General features: G+C 35.3%; 1 protein-coding gene across 1 annotated transcript in view; it reads left to right on the top strand.

Annotated features, from left to right (window-relative positions):
* Positions 1–19,581, top strand: part of LOC110455072 (cyclic AMP-responsive element-binding protein 3-like protein 2) — a 27,594-nt gene continuing 8,013 nt past the window's right edge. Inside the window, exons 1-2 of the mRNA XM_021504996.1 lie at positions 1–432; positions 18,201–18,384. Coding sequence (XP_021360671.1) covers positions 331–432; positions 18,201–18,384 — 286 coding nt within the window. The 5' untranslated portion in view covers positions 1–330. The remainder of the gene's footprint in view (positions 433–18,200; positions 18,385–19,581) is intronic.

Here is a 19,581-nt window from a genome sequence, read left to right as displayed (position 1 = left end):
AATCCTCGTGCAGAACGGATGACGAAATATATATCTAAGAAATACTGGTACGGTAACCACCAAGGAATATATTAAGTGTTTTTGTTAGGAGATGTTGTGATCGTGGATATTTAACGAAGTGGATTAAGTAAGAAAATATTAAAGGTTATAATTACTAAAATAGTCCCTACACGGGCGTATTCATATATCACGTTTGTGTAATCCGTCCTTGAGCGAACTCACTAACTCTGACACAAGGTGGAGGAAAAGGAGCAATTTTCAATTGACTGACCCACGGGATTTCTGACCTATCCCTCGGGGTTTTAACGAACCCTATCGGGACAAACGACCATGGACCTGCTCTACGAAAGCGACCATAACCTTTGCGACATGGAAGACCCAGATATGGGCGAAATTTTGGACCACGACGTTTTTCAATCCCCCTCATCAACAGTAAGTGTACTATACAATATATACCGATGGGTGTTTCCCATATGGAGTTAAAATTTTAAAGTAACATTTCACTTTTGATTCTTAACACTAAATGAATTATTCAACTTAAACTTGAAGTTTGTTTATGTCCTTGTCTGTTTGTGTTGTTAGTTTTATTTTGTTGTTTAAATATCGTATTTTTTATTTGACATTTGGGCCATATGTTTTCATGTTGCGATACCACCACGCCCACCCGGTTGAGATACGGATGAGTACCTTCAGACGATACTCGTTTGGGGGTTGTTTGTCGGGTGTGGTCATTTTCGGAGATGTTATTTAAAGGAGAGAATTTTAATCTCAATATACCGGCTATATTTGAGTGGTCGGACCCAGCATGCTTTCCATTTGTAGGACACATACGCTCACGTGAATGTAGCCATGCGTGAAATGTTATATTCCAGGAGTCTAATACACAGTTGTGATAATACACACATAGAGATGGATGTCAGGCGTTGTAGAAATTATTTCAAATTATTCAGAAGTCGTGATAATTCGCTGGCGCAGTATAATAATTACTGTATTCCAGCCTAAGTTAATTTTATATTGTCAGGTGTCTGTAATGGAACATACTGCTATTAAATAATGAAATCATAATTTATCAACCATAATATATATATTTTTTAATCTTGTGAAAAGAATTGTCAGTTTTGTCAACTGCTTTTAAAACCTATTTCAGGAAATGTTTGTTTCGTCAGCTGATTTAAAAAATAACCCCTGACTTGACATAAATAAACTTGCTCAGTCTGGTGGTTCTGGTCTGGCACTGTAATTTGATAACACACCCACTGATGTGTTGCAGCCTCTAGGCCAGCTGCAGCAGCTAAACTAGGCTACAAATTTAAACCAAAACATTCCCATGAACTCTTTTTTTTCTGTTTCCTGAAACTTAAGTAAATCTAAATTGTTTACAGAATGTTATATTGGTGTTTACTCTTAATTAAAGAAAAACAACAACATTTGCTTGTGTAACTGATAATTTAGCTTAAAATCTATCATTAATTGTTAAAAGATTCTTAATTAGCTTTGTCCATATTTGGAATTTACAACATTGTGTTACTTAGTTTTGTATAGCTGTGCCTTCTAGTTTGTGATTACACTGTATATGTACAACATTGTTATGCATTGTACTTCAGCATAGGGTCATACCTGAAGTGAATTAAAGTGGGTTTTTTGGTAGGTACATCGAATGTCAAGTTCAATTTATCATTTACAAACGTTTTGGACTATTACCACCTGACTGTTTTTGTGAATCATCAGGGTTCATTTGCAGACCAGGTAGTAGAAAAACCCATAAATTATTTTTCCTAGTACATTCCTGTCACAAATTAAAGTGTCATATCAAAAGCACTTCTGGGTATAGTATATATACTATACATGCAAAATAATACCTTGGATCTGAAAATGTTCAATTTGTAACAGACAAAGTTATAATAGATCCACTATATGTTTCAATATCTTGTTAGAATGTTTATTTTAACATGTCTGGAAGCATTTAGAAATACATGAATAATTTAATAATAAGTTAATGAGAACCGGGGCCTTTATATACCAATATGCGCTATACAGACTGTCAGTGGCTAGAACTTGGGCCTGATTCACTATTGAATGTAATTGCTGCATATTCTTCAGTAAATTAAACGACTATCAAAATAACAAAAGACATGACTATCAAAATAACAAAAGACACGAATAATGACAAAGTGTCAATTTTCGGTATCTTTCTTGTTGTTGAGGGGTGGGTGGCTTATTTTACCTTTAAATGTCAAGAATCTTTCTGTATTTATGCATACTTGCTAATATATATTACAATTTAACTATAATATAACATGATTTATTCCAAAAATAGATGCCATGACCTTGAATGATTTTAAGGTAACTTGGTTATTGTATTTCCAATTCATTACCCAAGGTCATTATATATGTCTTTGCTAATGTTAAGGAAATTGGCACGCTATAGTTATAATATCGTGCCTTCACTGACGTCACTCTAAAATTCCATTCACCCAAAATACATGTTTAATCTATGATCTGAATAGGTTCACAGTTTCGCCCCTGATCCAAACCACTATGTTTGTTCGTTGGCTTTGGAAACATCATGCAGTTTTTCACTCGTTCGTGCGGTGAAGCGTTACATTCTATCCATAGTCCATGAGCACTGGGTTTATAAATATCTTATAATGGAGACCCACTTTCAAGTTTATACCTGTTTCTATTTATACAGTGGTTAAAGCCCAGGCGATCGTGCTTACGAGCTTTTCTTACCTGTAGTACCTTTTTGAACACGTTAAAAAATAAATTATCTTTCATGGTTTCATTGTACGGAATGGTTTTGTTACAATATATGAGTAAAAATAAGTGACTTTATAAAATGTTTTGTGTATGGTATATCGGTTAGTTTAATATTTAATAGAGTATCAATGGGGTTACATACTTATATTGTACACAGAGCTCTAAAGGTTAAAAGGTCGCATATACAAATCGTTGGTATATATAACTGGTGATGATAGCGTCCAGCCGTCCAAAGTAAACATATCCAGTGTAGAAAAATAACTTGCCTTAATGGCTAAAGTATTGTTTGTTCATTTGTGATATGTACCTTAAGTAAATTTTGAATATATATTTGAATTACCAAATGTTATCAAATTTTTCGGATATTTTTTTTGCATTTGTCAGCTGGAAGGTTTTATTTATGAGAAGCTATAAAAGTGTTTGAATTTACAAATGTATTATGTTTGCTTTTTGGTTCTTGAAAGATTATGGTAGGTTTATATTTATCTACAGCCACCATTCAGACTTAAACAGTGTAAGTTTTAATATAAGTCAAAATTCAGATAAGGGCTAACACTTGAGTAGGAATTTACAGGCAGGGTGGGGTGGGGGTGGGGGGGACCTTTTTTGGGGCTCTGTGTAAGTAAGCAATCAATAAGGGCCTGTAATATTTTTTGTTTACATTTCCTTGCCATACATCAGCCTGAGGTGACCTGTAACTGTTATTTTCCATAATGGCCACTGATCTTTGCCTAGAATCCAGAGTGACCTGAGGTCATTTCATGTCCGTTTCCCTGACTGATTATGTCAGTTAGTTGATGACCACAAAAGACCTGATGACACCTTCATAGCTGTCCTGCTGCTGTCTTTGTTTGTTTTTGTTTCCCCTATAATATGATGTAATGTTGAAGGTTTGATGTTGGCTACTTGGCTGACAGATATATTGACAGGTGTAACACTTTCTTTAGTCAGAGACATGGATTAACTGTTCAGATATAAATCTTTTCAGGGTGTCAGTTTCAGCAGACAGGTACATCTAGGTAACCAATGGGTGTCCAGATGTTTTCCTTGAATTTGGCCTTTTAGGGTCTCTATAGTAAATAATATATGTGTTACACTTCTTTTTTCAAATGCACATATTTCATATGAATATTTGAAAAAACATGTCAAAATTTTGTTTCACTCAAATATTACCATCATTTTATAACTTCAAATAGACACGAGCTGTTAAACATGAATATGAAAATCCCTGTTATCTTGTAAATCTTGAAAATAAAGAAGAAAACGGTATTAAAAAATAATTTGTACATACCGGTATATATGTAGACGGTTTACATAATATCTCAGTCACAGTGCCATACCTATTTCTGTAAAAAACGTTTAAATTAAAAATAACTAGTATGCCATTGTACACGAGTATTCTATGAACAAATTTTGATTTTATCAGGAGTTAAACGCTTTGTTAAGCTGATTGGTATTTTCAGTTGGTATTCCGTGTTGTCTGAATGTTTGGGTAAATTCCTGAAATTTATGTATATATTCTCGGAAGTGTCGAACAGTGGGTTATCTCAGAGGAAACGAAAACATGATTTATATCATTTCCTGTACGGGAATCCTCAGTACATATAAACACACATACAGGACATGTGTACAGATATACTGTGTTACCTGTTAGTGTAGAAAGGGGTTATGGTTTCACCTTGGGAATTCCTAAAAAAATATATATTCGCAAACAAGTGCAGTGAAGTCAAAATAAAAGGAATCAAATGTCCTGGATATTCAGTAATTGTATATCATGCACTATAAACACACGACCTCAGGTATTTCTATTTGTCAGAGTGGGGTATTCATGCATTATAATAAGAAAATTAGATAATGAATTGGACTCTAGAAAGAAAAGTTTACATGCGATCTTCCTAAATGGGATTTGTAGACAAATTATCTTTAACATTTCCCAATATTCCTGTCTGTAGCTTTATCACGTACAAGGTGTGACAGGTAATTTTTACCTGTGTGGCCCACCTGTACTACCCATTAAGCCCCTGCTGGTGTAGATGATAGACTTAGTCCATGGCTTCAGATGCTGGAGCTTGATGACACTATAACATACAGTAGCTATGCTGGCAGCTAGACAGGTGCTTGCACTCCGATGCTGAATCATGCATGGCAGTCTTCATCATCTTGAATGATATATTGCTGGGTTGTTTTTTTTGCCACTGAGTTATGTACTTCCTCATTTACTCATTCACCCCTGAAGACACATTTGAACTCCTCCAATTCATAGCTTGGAATAGTTCATTATGAAATTTCAGGGATTAATGAGTAAAAATAGTTCTGATTAAGCAACAGCCCATGTGTGACATTGAGGTAGGATTTTCATGTTTTAACCAATAAGAACTCTTGTTTAAAAAAAAATTCATCACAATTGACATTTATTAGAAGATATATTGCAGTATATACAATAATGACCTTGGTGATTCAAACCAGCTTGTGTGTATATATACATATACAAACACATTTTATAAATGCTATGAAGATATATAGTTATCCGTGTACCCACCAGTACATATATGTACCATCTCGAGGTAGATATTCTTAAAAAAGTGACCTTTTTCTTATTAAAATTTTCAAATTTGGAATAGTGAATTTTTCTAAATTTAAATTTAAAAAGAAAAACAAGCTTTACTTTATTAAGTCTGAACCAATTGAAATGAGACAAAAATTGTCAATTTCATTAACACATGTTCAACCATTAGTTAACATCTGTCTTGCTGCAGATGGGTTGGAGTGGCAGAACTTTGGTATAATAATCATTCTTGCGGTAGTCAATTAGGCTGTCAGCTGTGCATTTGTTGTTCATAAGGCATTGTATATATAACCAATCAATACTATTAGTAAAAAAGGAAATTGTCTGTAGTTTAATTCAGTTAAACAATGAAAAGTGTATTTTGATGCACGGGAAATGGAAGGCGTTTCGAAAGACATTCTGCCGGACCACTGTTGAAACATCCTCCAAGCAGGAAGCGCCCATTTGAGATTGTCACTTAGCTACATCAAGTCCATCCACATTCTTTTGTAGCTGAGCTGGCTAGACTCTTCCGAATTCCTTGTATCTAAGTATATATGTATAAGTTGTGACACTAAGCTAACACATCGATGGTATTTTACTTCAAAGTCTCGGTGATAGAAGTTCTATTAATAATAATTGACACATTCTCAGCATAATATGAAAGCGGGTTTTGATGAAATGTTAGATATTTGAAATCTGAATTTATGTTCATTAAAAGTTAAAAAAGTGAAACTAGAATACAAGAGCTTCGCTTAAAGTGTTTCCTTCATGTGCCAATTTTGTTTTGAGTTGTGATATGTTGGACATAAAGTAACATTTGAAACGTCAAGATTTTTTATTATTGAAGATGGATGTTGACCCTGTCAGCACTGTTGTTGGTGCTGCTTTTTCACTGTTTCCTTGCTGTTTTCTTGCTGCTTCCTTGCTGTTTTCTTGCTGCTTCCGTGCTATTTCTTTGCTGTTTTCTTGCTGCTTCCGTGCTATTTCTTTGCTGAATATAATGAGATGCTTGTGTACGCTGTTAGGATAAAACACATTTTCAACCATGAAGAAACCAGCAGGATTAAAACACAGCATATCCAAATATAAAAGATGTCACAGTCCGTGTTGCGAGAGAAACTGATCTTGTATATATATGGATATAGAAATGCAGAACTTATCTTTTTACAGTTATTTTATTGCATGGTATCGGGATTTGATGTGATCAAAGTTATAAAAAGTAGTACATTTCCAACGATATTGATTTCATTAAAACTGCAACATTTTTTTCTGGAAATCAATATACCTATGTAACATATGTTTATCTATCGGCCCACACATATACCTACAGAGTCAATATTTGTATATTCTCTGAATCAAGTATGTCCAGTAGTTTTGAGTATACAGCCTGGGAAATACCTAGTTAGGAGTAAGTCGCTTATATCACTGTTCAAAGTCTGCACGTTATAATCTTCATAAGGGTTGATAACGCCACATACCATCAAAGTCCAGGACAGACAATCCTCCATGTAATGTAAGGCTAGCGCTGTTTACCAGGATTTCACATGTTGATGTACATGTAAATACACAACATTTTCTGTTGATATTTTGAACCTTGACATAGGCCTAAGGTGTAATGTGTGGGTACTTGACTTTCAGTGTGTTAACCCCGGTAGCGACACCTCCTCAGATAAATTTGTTATTATAGATGGTATTAATAATTTTAATAGTAAAATCATATTTCAACCTTAAATTCTCTTTCTGACTCCACCTTTAGGAACAAGTTCAGTTCTAATCCAAAACAGAAATTTGAAAATTACTCTATGAGATTGAAATGCAAACATGAAGTGTATTTAAGGTCATAAATGACCATGTGAAAGAGTTAAAAAGGTTTGCTATAGTATAAGGATTTTCGAAAGCCCTTTCAAATTTGGAGTCCATTCACCTTTAATTTGAAGTAAATTTTCCAAATTTCTAAAATTTAAATCCAAATTTCCTCCCACAAAGAGAATTTATTTTTAGATTATATTTTGGAAATGACAGATTGAAGACCAGCATTACCAGTAAATAAAGAGGAACGAGGCAGAAAGACAAACATACGACCAAATAAAAAGAAGAAAAATAACACTCGCACTGAAGAGTATAATATTATTATGAAATTTTCCCAATTTGTCCTGTTTACAGCCCAAATTTACCCCCATATATAAACAGGTAAAAAAAGTCACTAGTATATCACAGGTGTGTTAACGATCTGAGTACCTGTATAACTACATCGTACCTGGTAATGGGTTCTGTATCATACACTCCAAGTATAGGTGTAAGTAACGTGATGGATTGGCTAGCTTATATTATTGTCACTGAGGTCTTTAAACTGTGTTAACACTGTCTGCACCAATCCTCAACGATATAATCATACAGACAGCTACATGTAGTTTGAAATTGAGGAAAGGGGAGATAATTTTATAGTATACATTTTGATGGGACTGTACTGTAAAACAGCTCAGGTCTAGAATATAATCTTCTCCAATCTGAATCAGGCTATTGGGTCACATAGCCGAACAGTTATATATAATCTCTAGGAACAACTGTTTATCTAGGAGATTCCAGACAGGAGAATTAAACAACAGATTATAGGGAGATTGCCATATGTAAATGAGTAAATTGTATTTTTCAATTCAATGTTGAGATAGGATTGTGTAATATTGGTATAGGAAAATACAAGTACAAGTAATTTGGTTCAGCCTTGCTGTGAATAGATGATCACCTATCGTTATTGACTCATTCACCCCTGAAATTTCATAATGAACTATTCCATTCTTTGAATAGGAAGAGTTCAAACATGTCTTCAGGGGTGAATGAGTTAAATAAGGATACAAATCGTAGTCATCAGTTATGTATATTATAACACTCTGATTAGGGTTTTCATACTAATGTGATAGCAATTACTATCCTGGTAACGTATATTCCTGTACAGGTAAATATCTTACAGGTACAACACACATATGTCTGTGGTAAGATTGGTGCAATATGTGCCAAACTTTGCCATGAGAACACATACATATGTTTCATGGGCATTGTTAGGGAATATATTACTTGAGAAGTTATTACATCAAGGGTTAGTGGAAACTGTCAGAGGAAAGGACCATATAAACAGGATCATTAATCTCGCCGAGCAGGATGTACCTGGTGTCCGCTTACCTGAGCGAGTCACCTCAATCACCTGTTGGATCCAAAATTGTCAATACTAATCCCGTTCAATAAGAGTTTGTTTACATTTGTCTACTGTTTTTTATCGGCTGTATATAAGTGTATAACTCTGTCATCAATATCCTGTATGCTCCAAAACCCTGCTAAGAAATATATACAAAAGAATTATTTTAACATTTAACAAGATGTTTTCAATAACACTCAGCTTTTTGCCAACTAATGAGAAAATCTTGCGTTGCCAGCCTATGTGATGTTTGTGTCTCTTTGATAGTCTTTAAAATCTTGCCTACATACAAATTTTATATTTTGAATTTCACAATTAAATTTAAATGCAAATGCAAATTACTATATTAGGAACATGGAGACGTAATGGTAGACTTTTTAAAGTTTTGAATACTAAAATGGTTTTAGGTGTAGGTGACCAATTTAAGCAATAAGGCTGAGAGATTAATAACGTTCTATCATGTGTGTGTAATGTATTATCATTTTGACTATTGTATGCTAAAAGCTTCTGTAAGGAGCTGCTTTTATATATGTAAGTGTTATAAATCAAACATGGTTGATTTTAATTGACATGAACAGGTAATAATTCATATCGGGGTGACTTCTTGACGTACATGTAAATGAAGAAGAAAAAATCTATTTGAAATTTCCACGTTTCATTACCTTTGCATTAACTAAGACCTACACCGCACAAATTTGTGACAAAGAAAATAGATGGGAACTTTTCACTTCTATTAGACTTCAATCTCTACCTGAAAGTGGTAGACATGCTCTTGTGAAATTTTGACAACATTGTCTGCAATGTCCACAAAGTGTAGCCTCCTAATTGCAAGAAAATTGACCCCCCTTAGATACATGTACAAATTGAAGTATTTTCTCTTACTTGGTTTGAAAAGTGGGGAGAGGGTGTGGACGGATGTTGTAACCGATCTCTGCCTCTGCAGAATACATACCTTGCATTTGAGATGCACCTTAATCTTGAATTCCATTGATTAAAGTACTAGTGCAGACAGTTAGCTGACAACTGACCCAAGTTTTAATCATTAGTTGATAGAAAGTGTAAAGACGCTGGGGTCTGTTGAAATTTGAAGGGGATCTGTACATTTTAAATTACACATGTTTTTCAAACTTTTTGGGGGCTGTTTATTGCTGCTTAAGATCTGTTAAAAGAAAGTTCTGGAAGTGAGTTTAGGCGTGAAAGCGTGGTGTAGAACATGACTTGTTGGTTTTATCAGCAGAAGAGCACATGTTTATCTGTAGTTCTGCTGGTTAGTCCAGTGGACGGAACATATTGTAGTACTATCTGATCAGTAACTGGGAAAACAACACATGTCCCAGGGACAAACTTGACTCGGCAAACTGGTTAGCTTTTAATTCAAAAATGAGGATCATTTAAATGCTTCACTTTTCACAAAACAACATCATTAAAATAACTCGTCTAATTTGAGTATCCTTTAATTACCTTGAATTTTGTTCACACGAAAGAAAATTAAGCATTTGATCTTTGAACGTTGATGCGTTAGTTGATCAAGCAGAAATAAAAATGAAGCACACCATTCTTCAGGAACATTGTCGCAGTTGTTAACTATCTGACCCTAACATTTCGGACTGGTAAGCATTGTCAACAGTTGTCTCTTCATGATTTCTGCTGTCTGCCATTTTAAATGTCAAGTTTTATCCTTTAATACACTTTTTGTGTTTGCAACAGGTATTCAGTAATTTTCGCACAAGATTAATTTCAGACAATATTCCTAAGTTCTATCACAGGAAGTTAAAATCATGTCTTGGAAATACCGCAAGTACCAGTACCAGTCTCAAATCTCAACATCAGTAAGTACATTTCTGAAATTTCATCACCGTCATAAAAATAACAACCAAATACTAAATTATCACCAAAAGTCTATTAAAACAGTGATGTTCAGATATAGAACCGAACAATAGCGATGTGAACATTCAGTTACCAGGGACATTGAGATCGAACAGGTACTTGTCAGATCTGAAGGGTTCATGGGGCCCTGGGAAGCCGAAATGTGTTTAGGGAGAAATAGGATTTGTTGATGACACTTGCTGTATGCTGACACATGGTCACATGATACTAAGGTGTTGATACAACTATTAAACTGTTATTTACAATTACTGAAACGCTACCACTACTGACATATATAGACGATGAGAAAGTCGAGCTAGAACCAATTCAAAAGTAGAAGTGTCACTTGTAATCCACTTGTGTGGTTTCTACTAAAACAAGATTTTACTGCTGTAATTTTACCGTGCAGAATTATTCATAGTCAAATTGGACACATAATGATTACTCTCTATAAACAAAGAAACGTCAGTTTATTTTCCGAATGCTTATGAGTAGCTTGCTTCATATATATGTATGGCGACATGTGTAAGCATGAATGTGCAAGAACACACATCCGGAGTCGATAAGGGTTCACAATAAGGGTATTGGATCAATGCTGGGGATGGTGGTCACTTCAGATCACTTGGACTCTCTGTTTATTGTAACAATATACAGTCTGTAATCTAATAAGAAACATTTCATCAATACTTAATTTCCATCTTGTTTTTCAGCGGTTTACACGAGGTTCCCTTGGGTGAACTTTGTCTTGTTTGTATATATACCGACCACTTTGATGGGACATTATCTATGGCCTGGCTGTCTGTTGTGTTCTTTATTTTCGCTCAATTTATCATATTTTGATGAAACTAGCTCAGCATCTATATCATGCAAAGCAAAATCTATGCATAGTTAATTTACATGCTGTGCTCTGATTGGTCGAGATTCATGAAATGCAATGATAGATTTATTATGTGTACCTGTTTATGTTGAACTTCTTTGCCCTTGTTCACTGATGGGAAGGACATTATTCTTTAATCATCAATTTCCTCTCAGTGTCCCATTCCTTTTGTTCAATAACCATGTATAATGCAAGACATTTTTGTGTCGTATAGTCATTGAGGACGTTTGACCTGGGTCTGTAAGGAGGGTTTACAATCTTGCCTGATGAAACAGGTGGCTCTTTGTGTGAACAAGGGTCTCTGTAAGTAGATACATGTATTTCATTATGAAATCAATCAATAATAAATAGTTTTTTACAACTGTCAGATCATGTAGACTGTTCGACATAAATTCTGAAATCAAAGTATATATTTATATATGCTAATGACTTGTTTGTGTTCTACACCTGTTTGATGTGGTAATGATTGCTTGACAGGAATAGATTAAAAAAGAAATATCCATGCCTTGTTTTCACAATATGATCCATTGTGTCTCAAAGAAGTATTTTATGTTAGCCATTGACATATATATATATATACATATAAATTGTTGTACAAAAGTAACATACCGTATTTGACCTATTAAGAGCTCTAGGGCAGAATACCTATAATGAATAATAAGATAAAAAAAATCTTCAAAAATTACACAACATAAAAGTACCTCATATATCCCACCATGACAAGAGACATTTTGATGGCAAAAGTTGTCTTAACTACTGGTAGCAAAATGAACCAGACAACTGATGGAAATGATAAAATTCAGAATAATAATAAAAGTGTATTATAAGATAAGTACGGTAATATTTTTCCTGAACAATTACAAGATTTTATGCTTTATGGATCTGTGTCACTTCCATTGATTAAATCTCCCTGCAGGCTATGAAATAATGTTGTACTACATGTACCATAAATTATTGATTACAAATGTATAGAACTGGGATAATAGATAGTATAAAAAAGCCAAAATGTTCCTGTAAGTGCAGTTTTTTCCATATGAATAATATAGTAATTTAAAATTCAGTTTCAGCTGTTGTGTTGCCATTTCCGACACAGCATGCCACAAGCTTTATTAACATGCTTGCACTAATTTACTGTAACATACCTGATGAATATTTTTGGTGTTGATATAAGATTAGTAAGACATACTATCAAGTCACTAAATGTAAAATAAGTAGGTGTAGGGTTAAGTTGATGGATGCACGTTGGTCCAATGAGACAAGTACATACCAGGTCTAGCTGATGTATAGTCTGGTTCTACTATGTGATGTAATTATAAGTTAGGGAGGAACAATAAGTGGGTTGTGTGGTGACATCAGACCAGCCAACCATCACTTGACACTGTGTGAATAAATGTTGGGATAAATACTGCTGGTTTTACATACAAAGTACACAGAGATACTAAAACTATTTCCATCGAAACAGAAGTCTTTTTTAGGGGGGAATTGTAGCCACTGATGCAACTTTTGCGAATATTGCAACAGAATATCATGGTTTCACATTGACTGATTCCAGCTGCTGGAGAATGTATGTGCTACACTAGCTACTTTGGGAAATTCTAATGCAATGAAATCGTGGGCCACCACTAGGAATCCAAGTTTACATACATGTATGTACTTGTAACCTGAAACACCATTTAGGTCAGGACGCAAACAGAAAACAGTGAAAAGCTTTTCTCTTGTAATTTAAAATTCAGTGTCTGACTGTGATTGAAAGAAAGAGAAAGACAAGATTTTGTATGTATGGTAATAAGCTTATTTCCATACAGTAATTATGGATTGAAAATTAATGCAGCAAATCCTTCATAAAAATGTTGTTTATGTAAAATTTATTTTTTGATGACCTTTGCAGAGTTCTTGTTTTTTGTTAAGTTTGTGTTTTGAGGATCTATACAGAGTTCAAGTACTATCTGATGATTGGCTGGTGAAATTTAAAACTGCCTCCTCGGATTAGGAGTCGGGGAGTTGGGTCTGTGTATTGAAAACAACCTCTGGGTGATACGCTAAGCAGTCGGCCCCTCCCAGACAAGGGCAGTAGCCCCAAGACCAATGACCCCTGAGCCTTGGGGTCAATTGAATTACAAGTCAGTAACCACCACCTCATCATTCTGGATCTCCCAGCTCTGGATTTGGGGTCAGGGTCAGGGGTCACAGCATTGCTTTGTTCTCAAACAATCGTTTATCTTCTGTTTAATTTTGTAAGAAGACCCAAGTCGAGTTGTATAAATTTACATTGGCTGATAACTGAGGAACAATCATCTCAGTTTTCCTTTCAAATGTATATAACTAATGCTTTCATTTGATCACCCCCAAGTCAGTCCAGGTTTCATATTCCTTCTGTCAAATTTCTGAAAAAAGTCCTGAATCATACTGTTACATATACACTTTCCCCTTGTAACTGAAGTGTTGTGTTTCTTGTTAGGAAGTTTCTCTCAAATTTACACAGACACTTATTTAAAACATGTGTTCCTTGAAACTGCCTTGGCAGGTTTTTAACGGTCACACAGTGAAATATATTACATAGATAGGAGCAAAAGAAAAGGGAGACGTATCTAGTTTCTTGTTCAGGATTTGTGTACAGGGACATGCAACGCAAATGAAAAACCAGTGGCTGCCAAAACTTAATAAAACTTTGATTTCTGTGGGAAAACATGTATTGGTAGTTTAAAATATCAGACACACTTCTGACTGTAGGTCTTTTTGATAACTTCTGTTTTATCGTGAAAGCAGTTGTAAGTCTATTGCATCAGATGTGAGAATTTTGCTGATTCAGCTGAAAATATTTTTTAAAAATCATGCTGATGCAATATTTTTGTTTTTCTGAACTTCTCTGCTAAAGTAAGTGTACATGTGTTGTTTTAAAGAAATTAAAGAGCTCTACACTAATTCAACACCTGTTGAACATATTTTGGAACGGTGATTAGGATTTTTAATATTTATATAATGTATTTATGATAATCAAAGTAATTGTTAATTATAATAAGATGATGCTAAATAAAAATACTAAATAGTACCACTCCTTCAGATATCAATGGTATAATGTATAAGATAGCTTATCTTAAGGGAGATAACTTTTACCTCAGATCACAGGTACATTATCATATTTAAAATTGCATGTATTCGATACTCTCCACAAATTAAATCACAGTATCTCCTTAATTGTTACACAAATCACAGGTATTATGGTACAAAGCACTATATGTCCTTAGCTCAAATTTGTATTACAGGTATCATATATAGGTTAGTGTATTTTAACCATGAAATGGAACATCCCGACACCTATTTAACTATACAAATATGTAGATGTGGATATTGTACATACATGTGTGTAGTTTCCGAGGGCTGTATATGCTAATTTTAGGAGTGTTCCACTTAGAGTTGTTAATTATCCCCTAAATTATCTGGTAGTTGTTGCTAATGACTTGCAGTGGTGTATAATTATCACCATTTTGTTGGGAGAGAGCTAGGACTGTCCATGGCCAGAACTGCACTGGATCCAAGCGTTACAACTGGACTAGTACTGAATTCAGACAAATTCTCTTGTCAGATCGGATCAAAGCTGTGCTGGTTATGACTATGGCATTAAGGATGGCGTAAAGCAGTAATATTGAACAGGGTAATCGGTGCAGATGTCGCCAATCATGATATGGCCCTGTTGTTATTTTTGTAAACCCTGCAGTGTTCTGTGACACTGTCATGATGGTGCTAAACGTAAAACTCCATACAAATTAAAACAACACTTGACCTGGTAGTGTGAATGATCAGGGAGGTGGGAGAGTTCTGTGTAAATAATAAAATCCTGTCAAAAACCGGAATATATGTTGGGAACATATTATGTACAATAGCTAGATCATATAACCACACACAGGCTTAGTTAGAAATTTTGTAATAAATTTGGGTTTGAAGTAATGAAATGGGAGCAAAAACCTTGTTGGCAGACAACGGTGGTATAATGAATATAACCTATTGCTGACTTCCTGGTAGGTAAGTCTAGACAGCAGAGCAGTGGGGCAATGGGGGGGGGGGGGGGGGGGGGGGNCGGAGGGGGGACTTGTTCCTGCTGCACCCGTGGGAATTAAGTCGCAGGTATATATACTGGGTCTGTTCCCCAGTCTGAATCCCTGGCATCAGTAATATTACAGGTCACAGATGACAGGATGAATAGAGAGATATTTTGACTGTTAATTATTGGTTGGCTGCTTCCTTTACAAATAGTTCACTGTCCAGTGGCTGCATTAATTGATGATGGTAATATCCCTGGTAGGAGCACTTCACATCGATAATGAATAAACGATGATCCTTTTGATGATTTGAAAGCATTTACAGACTTCATATATATTACGCCGAGTCATAATAATACAAAAATGACAAAGCTATTTGACTGGGTGACTTGCCCAAGAATGTGGGAGTTTTATTACAACTTGTTATGAGAGATGGGTGGATTATATTTTACGGATATTTAGGTAACATTGAAATCTGAAATGTCAAGTGAGCTCCGTGATGTAGCGCTCTGATAATATCAGGTGTGTACGTAGGGTAGGGCGTGTTTATTGAGAGGTAGGGGAGCGAAACACGGTTACCGTAGATACAATGTCGTTCAGGGCGTGCCTGTATAGGCTAGAAGTGAGTTGGGCAAAGTTGTAAAAGTAAAATTTCTAAACATTAATTAATTTTGAGATGTAAAGTGTAATAATAAGAGCTTGAATATATTAAGTCATACATAGTTATATGTGTCTATATACATATGTATACAGACTAACGCCTAGTGATACAGGACATTTTTAAATTTTCTACAATGAAAGTTGAACAAGACTTTCTGAATGCCTTCTCAGAAGTTACTTAGGATACTGTGAAATATAGAAAATGCACATGTACATTTATATACGTCAACAGAATTTTTCCTGAGGGAGCGATATTCTGTCTGTTAACTGTCGTCGTTAATAACATCATGGCTGCAGTAATGCACAGGTCGTAACCACTCTTGCTTTTAACTGATAAAAATGTTAATGAAGTTATTTGTTTGCTCTTTTGTGTCTGCTACTATGAGCTTGACAATAATACAGCAAGGGGGACACTTTCTGAATTGGCGTATTCCAGGGCACTTTTTAAATTCCAAGGTCATTTTAGGAATATGTCGTGACAGCAAGTGGCAACATGTGTTTATAATTATGTGCACACAGTTATAATGAACTGATTGTAGGTTAAGGTAATGAAATACCGAAAGTGGTTGGTTGATTTGGGGGGTTGATTTTCTTTTTTTTTTTAGATTAGCCAACCAGTGATTCAAATGGTTGTTGTTTACAAAAAGGACTACTGTGTAAGTGTAGGTCAAGGTGAAGGGATCCCCAACACTTGGTTTTAGGACAGTGACAGCAAGTCGCTACATTATGTATGTAGACATGTCAACTTTAAGTCTTTACAGGGTTCTAAGTGAGCTCATTATAAGTGTGATGAGTGTGGAAAGTTTTGTAGATTGTCACTCACACAGACAAGTGCTGAAAGAGACTATTGTTGTTTTTAGTGTCGTACAGAAAAATATTTCCTTGAAGTGACGTCATACAATAACCCCCATCAAAGCTGTAGTTATTGTATAAACATGCATACATTTTACTTAATAAGAGAACATTTTCTCTAGATAGCCAAATTTCAACTGTAGAAGATGTCACTTCTACATATTATAGATGACGGCAAGTTTGAACGCTTAATATGGTTATAAACTTGCGTATGATAACTGGAGTAAAGACTTAATACTATCTAGGTTTACAAGGTACTTCTCTGATAAACAGAAAATTGAAGTGATATGTAGGTCAATGTATACTACAATCGGAGATATGGATTTTTGTAATCCTTATTATCAGTTTGATACACCTTTGGGAGAGATCACATGGCTTATCTAGGTCGCATGTGCAGGGGTGTGGGTTTCATTTACACCTGAGAAAGTATTAATTGGATTACCTGGTCAGTACAATCTATCAAGCACCTGTCCGTAATTAAATGTAAAAATACATGGCCACCATTTGAAACTCTTGATTTTTTTGTGTCGCTCTTTGTCAATATTATGTCGGCCATATATCTAATTTCGTGAATAAATTATATTGTTTGCTACTTTGCGTATATGTTATAATGTGATGATGATTCTATTACCTCCCAAAACACATTAGGGGTGGCTTAGCAACTTATGTGTACAGTATCCACGCTTGTACAAGTGAAGTGTTGCTCTTCTGTTGGTGTTGATGTTTGAGCGTTCTCAATTATTGATGCTGATTCTGTAAGAGAGAGAGACATCAGTACAGATATATATATATATATAGAATGTACCGATGTACATCAATGTGGTCGATACATAATTAGTACAGGTAGATATATACAGGTGTGCATGTGTTCATTACATATATGTACTACCTATATGTGATCATAGTCCTTCACATAAGCAGGTGTACCTGATAGCTCATATCTGTACGCTGGTAAAAATTTCAAAGACACATATAGGTGTACAGGTAGATGTATCTGCCATGGGACCAGCAACAACTGCTGGTGGAAAATATCTCATCCCGTCATTTTCGTTGCTAAGGAGATAGGTAATTAACACATTTGTAATTAATAATTATTATCAATAATCCAGTTTGTGCATTAATTGATCCGGTAATAAGTCCATGCCTGGTAATAAGCCCGCCAGTGTCTATTTCAGTTGAGTAGAAATGCCAGCTTAAGTTATATTATTTCATTGCCCTGTTATAAGGCCACCCCAACTTAGGGTCAAAGATTTCACTTTGGTCCTAATGGCTTAATGCAGGATAAATAATCGTGAAAATAGAAATTTTGTGTGATACATGTATTACAATACATAATTATATAAATTTTGTACCTGCTCATGTATGTTTTGACCTGTTTCTAATCGGATAGCTTTATTTTGTTTTCTTCAGAGCACAGAAGGCGGCTATATGGACGATTGGTTAAACAGTTTGTTTGAAGACCCCGTCCTCAACGACAAAATGATCACGGAGGCTGTTCCGTCACCAAGGATACAGTCGGAACATAGCTATTCCATCAACAATGAACTACCCCAATCACCCCTCGAACTATCAAACATGGAATCTAATGTAGAAGGTGTGTTATATAAAATTATCAGAATATGAGATATGGAAACAGCAGGCATGAATGTATACAAGTTTTATGTGTATGTTAACATTGTTATGAACTGATCTTGTTATGGTAGATCAGTTCATAACAATCATTTAACTAATATACCTACAGGGACGTTAAAAGATGTGGCACTTCAATCATTACTTCAATCGGATCATGGCTCATTAGGTTCGAGACACCAATATGCAATGAAACACATAACTTCTCTAAACATTTTACCATCTCTGCCAAAAGTCACAAAAATCCTGGTACAAGTGTAAAACTTTCATTTTCTTAATCAAGTATGGCCATATGTGTCTGTAGGTATTGTTCCTCCTATACTTGTAGACTCAAGGTATATTTAAGAAGGTCTTTAGTTTTCGATTATCATATCCCGAGGGCAAAATGAATTTGTGATAATGAACAGTCGTGCCATAAAAACATAGTTATTTTGAGATGGACTAAGTAAATGTAGTTGTGCATTTTGTTTGCCTGGAAGACAGGACAGGCTAACAGACTGTGGCTAATGAACGTGTAATGTTTTCAAGCTTCATTACATTAGCTTTTGATCGGGTCATGCTTTACTAGCTGTTACCCAAGTCCCAGTACAAGTTAAATTCAATGTAACAGGGCAGTGGCAAAGGACTTGTCTGTGTGTGTCTGAGGTTAGGGGAGCTATAGGTTAGACAATGTAACAGGGCAGTGTCAAAGGACCTGTCTGTGTGTGTCTGAGGTTAGGGGAGCTATAGGTTAGACAATGTAACAGGGCAGCGTCAAAGGACTTGTCTGTGTGTGTCTGAGGTTAGGGGAGCTTTTCCGTGTGTCTGAGGTTAGGGGAACTTTTCTGTGGTCAGACAAACACAGGCTTATGACGTAGATGCCAACAACAATAACAACAACCTGATGCCCATTTAACATTCGCATGTTATTAATTATAAGAGCAATCAATTGTAAATGAAAAGTTTGGATAGCTTTAATAAGGAAAATATGTAAAAGGGCTTGTCCTCACATTTCACATGTACCATATGGTAAAACACGTTTTGGGTTATTTTATTATAATCCTGTACAGTGAAACCTCCATGATCAAGTAAACTTCACAAGTCGTTTCCAGCAAACAGGGGCTGAACAAATAGGGGCTGAACAAATAGGGGGGCTGAACACATAGGGGTGGGTGGGGGGTGG

This window comes from Mizuhopecten yessoensis, unplaced genomic scaffold (genome assembly GCF_002113885.1).
Source record: "Mizuhopecten yessoensis strain PY_sf001 unplaced genomic scaffold, ASM211388v2 scaffold8131, whole genome shotgun sequence".
In the NCBI taxonomy this organism is placed as follows: Eukaryota; Metazoa; Mollusca; class Bivalvia; order Pectinida; family Pectinidae; genus Mizuhopecten; species Mizuhopecten yessoensis.
This window is presented reverse-complemented; position numbering and strand designations above follow the sequence as displayed.